Source organism: Gossypium arboreum, chromosome 8, assembly GCF_025698485.1.
Source record: "Gossypium arboreum isolate Shixiya-1 chromosome 8, ASM2569848v2, whole genome shotgun sequence".
NCBI classification, from domain to species: Eukaryota; Viridiplantae; Streptophyta; class Magnoliopsida; order Malvales; family Malvaceae; genus Gossypium; species Gossypium arboreum.
The window spans coordinates 55,116,553-55,122,284 of NC_069077.1; the positions used below are offsets into that span (position 1 = coordinate 55,116,553).

The 5,732-nt window shown below is 35.3% G+C and overlaps 1 protein-coding gene across 1 annotated transcript; it reads left to right on the forward strand.

Annotated features, from left to right (window-relative positions):
- The first annotated feature begins 2,424 nt into the window (after positions 1-2,424).
- On the forward strand, positions 2,425-5,450 carry LOC108468671 (probable methyltransferase PMT17). The gene is made up of 5 exons (XM_017769539.2): positions 2,425-3,557; positions 3,745-3,955; positions 4,032-4,308; positions 4,419-4,886; positions 4,972-5,450. The coding sequence occupies exons 1-5, from the start codon at positions 2,883-2,885 to the stop codon at positions 5,201-5,203; spliced, it is 1,863 nt and encodes a 620-aa protein (XP_017625028.1). The 5' UTR covers positions 2,425-2,882; the 3' UTR covers positions 5,204-5,450.
- Positions 5,451-5,732: the final 282 nt, after the last annotated feature.

Here is a 5,732-nt window from a genome sequence, read left to right on the forward strand (position 1 = left end):
GTAAAGGGTGTTACAGTAGTAGAATTAACTTTTTTTAATTTTTTTTATATCCTACCAAAAAAACCTAAAATTTATGGCCCAAATTCGTTGACAATTTCTAGATGAAACCAAACAAAAAAACAAATAGAAAACAATCAATTTCTTTTCAAAATTGTGTATTTCTTGGATTGTCTCCTACAATTATGCTTATGAACAAGACCAATACATGAAAACCTAATTGTTAGTTCGAAATTTCAGAGAAAAATGGTGGGACAAATTGAATGATGAAAAATATGACTCTGAGTATTTAGATGATTTTTAACAAAAATCCAAGATTATGCAAGTTCACTGCCCCAACCAAACCACTGCAAAATTTCTTCAAGCTAAATCGACCGCCAACGCATTGTTGGCTCAGGCCAAAACCAAAAAAGAATAAAAAAGGCGTATGACTGAAATGCTCAGCTCAATGGATTCCAACTCAAAAGATGAGAAATCCTTAACATCGTTAATCAAAACGGTGGATATTGTATCCACCACAACAGTGATAATCACAAAAACCAGAAAGAGATAAAAAAAAGGAAGGGGAAAAGAAGAAGATAATTGTTTTGAAATAATTGTCTACAACATTCAAAGATTCACTGCATACTTGAAGAAATTGTTCCGAAAGAAGACAAGAAAGCCAAATAGTAAAGATTCCCTAAACGACAAAAGGCGAAGATGAACAATGATGATTCTCTATAAAGAAAAGATGGAGATGAACAATAACGATACTCTACAAAAATTCTCCTAAAAGAAAAGATGAAGATACACAGTAGAGATTCCCTGCAAAAATTTTGTAATTCAGAGAATATATTCTCTGCAGTTGTAATAATAGTCTAAAAATTAACAATTGTGTAGAGAGAAAAAATATTTGTAATAATGTACTAGATCATATTCTTCAACAAAGACATTGTAAAGAGGGAAGAGCACTCTATAAAAGGCTTTCAATTTGATAATGAAAGACACCTCAATACACGACGCGAAAATTCTCTTAAGCAATGTTTCACTAAAAAACTTTCAAAAATTAAAGTTAATTTTTGTTTTTAAAAATTTAAATTCAAAACAAATTAAATTTAAGTTTTCAAAATTCAAATATTTGAACTTGAAAAGTATACCCACACTAACAAGTATAATTTTAAAACACTAACTTACAATTAAACTAAAAATTATATGTTTTAAAACATCAAATCAATTAATAAAATTTTATCATAACATTTATAACATTTATATTTTAAAATAAATCACATGTAAATTCATGCAAATATTAAAATAAAAAATTGTATATTTAATTTCTATTCATATTGTGCTTTAAATATTTTTAAAATATTGTTAATGTTAAAAATATGTGACCTAAATTCTTATTAAATAAAAATACAAGTGGTAAAATACGGTACTGGCTGCACAAGTGAAATCCGTATAGAGTATGATTCCTCTATTTGATGTTGATTAGAATAAATTGTTTTAACCTTACTGCATTACTTCTATTTGATTTGACTTTGATTAGAATATAGTTTTACAAACTTATAAATAGACGTACTCGCCTCTCCTCTTGTTTCATTCGAATTCGACATAGTGAATTTTTTTCTCCTCTACCTGTGGTTTTTTTTTCCCAAAAGGTTTCCACATAGAATCTATGTGTTCTATTTTTCTCTCTTTTCTTGCCATTATTGACAATCTATTTTTTACAATTAATTTTTTTGAATTTAAGTTGTATTAATATTATATAGTGTTTATGCATTATTTTAAGTTTGAATTTGACGAGTATTCTACATCGGGGCTTGAAGTTTTATTTTGTCTAAATTAGTCCATGATTTGACAATTATTCTTATATTGAAGTTTGAAATTTTTGTGTGTGTGTGTTCAAGTTAGCTCCTAAACTTGTCAATTGGTCTATTTCATTGAGAAAGAATTGGATGAAAAAAATGAAGGTCCTAATATGAGAACAATTGTCTAGTTTAAACCACAACGTGAGAACAATTGTCAAGTTTAAATTTCAACATGGAAATCATTACCAACTTGAGGCTCCAAAAGAATGAAAAAACCTTATCACATAAGAAAGATTATTTCAAGGGTAAACTATCGGAGAGATTAGCCAACTATAGTTTTTTTTTTCTTCATCCAACTATGAAAAGTTAAAAATTGGTCATCTAACTATTCAAATTTATCTTCTTTTTTTTGTCACCATTTAGCTAATGTAAAATTGAAAACAACAAAAAATCTAAGATGGATGACTAAAAAGAACAAATTTAAACAGATGAATGATTATTTTATAACCTTTTATAATTAGGTGATAGAAAAATTACTAATCATTTTTATAATTTTATAATTTTTCATTCGAGTAAGTATTAATGTATTTAAACCTATTTTAAATATGAATGTTTGAAGTTGGAACTAAAAAGCGGGAGAAAAATGGGAAGGTGTAGAAGCAATGGATATGGATGGGAGAGAAAAGAGGCTGTTCACTCTCCAATGAATTCTCAACATCTTCCCATTTCCCTTTTTCTGTCCTTTCTTTAGACCAAATCCACCCTCTCTTACCTCAATTCTCTCCTTCGTGTCCTTAAATTCAATCCCATTTTTGGTTTCAAACATCCCTCAAAACCAGGTTTTTGAGAAAAGAAAACAAAGCCCATCAGCATTATTATAACGTAAAAACATGTTTGTCAGTGTCAGGATCATTTGTTCTTAATTACCTCGTTGTCTCCGAAGGAAAGTTTATGATAAAATAACTTGAGAGAATGTCTGTGCAGATAATATATGTTTGTTTTTTACTTGGTGCTCCTATGTTTTGATTCTAAACGTTCACCTTATCTTCTTTCGTATATCATTAGCCTGTGATGAGATAAACTGGATATATTAACGTGATGGCCAGAGAGTACAGTGGATTGCAAATGCATCATCAGCTGGAAGCAAAGAGGAAGCGTCTCACGTGGATTCTTGGGGTGAGTGCTCTCTGCATATTATTTTATGTGTTGGGAGCTTGGCAGACTACTCCTAGCAGTCAATACGATGTATACACAAGAGTTGGTTGCGATAATAATAGCGCTACCTCAGACAGCAATGACAGTATTCAATCATTAACAAACTTGGACTTTGCAAGCCATCACCAGGTGGCTCTCGACAGTTCAAAAACAATCAGTCAGTTCCCACCATGTGATATGGCATACAGTGAGTACACTCCTTGCCAAGATAAAGTGAGAGGAAGAAAATTCGATCGCGACATGATGAAATATCGAGAACGGCATTGTCCCACCAAGCAAGAAATGCTCCTCTGCCTTATACCAGCTCCGCCCAAGTATAAGACCCCTTTCAAATGGCCTCAGTCTCGTGATTACGCATGGTACGACAACATCCCTCACAAAGAACTCAGCATCGAGAAGGCAGTCCAGAACTGGATTCAAGTAGAGGGTGATCGTTTCAGATTCCCTGGGGGAGGCACCATGTTCCCTCGGGGAGCCGATGCATATATTGATGACATTGGCGAGCTCATTCCCCTCACTGATGGAAACATCAGGACAGCTGTTGATACTGGATGTGGGGTAAGTAAATGAAATGAACATCCTCTTGCATTATATTTGCTTGCTTTTCCTGTCTTTTATCTAACCGCGAATTCTGTTTGGGCTCCCTATCTAGTTTTGGTCTATGTTATTGTTAATAACTGGTACTTGAAGCGCGTACTATTTATCTTGCCTTTGCTGATCCGTTTATTATTTTCTCTGGTGGCAGGTTGCCAGTTTCGGTGCTTACCTGTTGAAGAGGAATATCTTGACAATGTCTTTTGCTCCAAGAGATACACACGAAGCACAGGTCCAGTTTGCACTGGAACGCGGAGTTCCTGCAATGATCGGAATCATAGGTTCCATGAGGCTTCCTTACCCAGCAAGGGCTTTTGACTTGGCTCATTGTTCTCGTTGTTTGATCCCTTGGCAGAATAATGGTAAGGCATCTCTATCTCATTGTTCTATGGGTTGAAACTTCTATATTAGCTAATGGTTGCCTTTAATTGGGGATAGGGGGTTTGTATCTCATGGAAGTGGACCGCATTCTAAGACCTGGGGGTTACTGGATTCTCTCTGGTCCTCCTATCAACTGGAAGAAATATTGGAGAGGGTGGGAAAGAACAAAGGAGGACTTAAAACAAGAGCAAGATGCTATCGAAAACGTTGCTAGACGCCTATACTGGAAGAAAGTGACTGAAAACAACGATCTAGCAATTTGGCAAAAGCCCATCAACCACGTTGGGTGTGTTAAAGAGGTCATGTGCAAATCAGAGGATCCAGATACAGCTTGGTACTCTCTTTATCGTCTTTCATACAATTAATTTCCTCCTTTGATACCCATGAATATAAAGCCCTTTTTGGGTCTCATTTTCCTTGTCATTTCTCATTTGTGCTAAAAAGGTACAGAAGTTTGGAAGCTTGCATAACCCCAGTTCCACAAGTAGTGAGGTCAGATGAAGTTGCTGGCGGTGAACTATTAAAATGGCCGGAGCGTGCATTCGCTGTTCCTCCTAGACTTAGCCGTGGCTCGGTACCAGGCCTCGATGTTGATAGATTTATAGAGGATAACGAACAGTGGAAGGATAAGATAGCACATTACAATCGAATTATTGCTCCCTTACGCTCAGGTCGATATCGGAATATTATGGACATGAATGCTTATCTGGGGGGATTCGCAGCAGCTGTGGCAAAGTATCCAGTGTGGGTCATGAATGTGATCCCCGCACATATAGACTATGACACTTTGGGAGTTATTTATGAACGAGGTCTAATTGGTACGTACCAGGATTGGTGCGAGGCATTCTCGACATATCCAAGAACCTACGACCTCATCCATGCTAGTGGCTTGTTTACTTTATATCAGCACAGGTAAACCTTCTATTTCTTATCGGAAGATGAGATTCTCAATGTTTGATGTAATTTGTTTAAACTCGTGTATATATGTTGGTTGAAGGTGTGACATCACTTACATCTTGTTGGAGATGGACCGGATTCTGAGGCCGGAAGGGTCAGTTATATTTAGGGACACAGTGGAGCTGTTAGTGAAGATAAAGAGTATAACTGATGGAATGAGATGGAAGAGTCATATCGTGGACCATGAAAGTGGACCCTTCAATCCTGAGAAAATTCTTGTTGCTGTCAAAACTTACTGGACTGGTGAAGCAACAAAAAAGAAACCCAAGTAGAGATTTATATATAGTGTATCCCTCTTCCCCTCTCTTTGCACTTTCTGTCTCATTTTTCATCTCGGGAAAATATAGTCTGAGAAACTGAGATTTCACATAACTGTTCCTTTTCTAAGAGTAAAAGTGTAGGTTTAATTATAAAATTTTGTGTATTTTATGGATGCAATGTAAATGTAAGCTGTTTTCTTCAAACTTCTCTCTAACTGTCATTGCTTTAATAACGATAAGACCACGATTGCTATTTTTTGGATCTTCAGGTCTACGTATCCTTCCAATTTGTATGCTGAAACTGTGGGTGTTTTGTTGAAAGATGTCTTTTCTTTCTTCGTTTCTTTTTCTGTAAAAAACCCTAAAATTGTCTTCTTAAGGGACTGATGATTGGGCATGCCACGTTGGAAAATGTTTTACAAGTATTTCTTTCATTTTCCACATAATTAATAGATTTGGCAACAGTAAAGCAAATACGGGGGTACAAACTCTAATGGCAAGAAACTGCCGTTGAGTCCTCTAACGCTTCCGGTCTTTATGT

What these genes read in the sequence shown, in the direction of transcription:
- LOC108468671 (XM_017769539.2), top strand. Translation starts at nt 2,883, where the DNA reads ATGGCCAGAGAGTACAGTGGATTGCAAATGCATCATCAGCTGGAAGCA. An exon ending in CTGTTGATACTGGATGTGGG is followed by an intron (nt 3,558 to 3,744) that starts GTAAGTAAATGA and finishes CTCTGGTGGCAG; the next exon opens with GTTGCCAGTTTCGGTGCTTA. An exon ending in GATCCCTTGGCAGAATAATG is followed by an intron (nt 3,956 to 4,031) that starts GTAAGGCATCTC and finishes AATTGGGGATAG; the next exon opens with GGGGTTTGTATCTCATGGAA.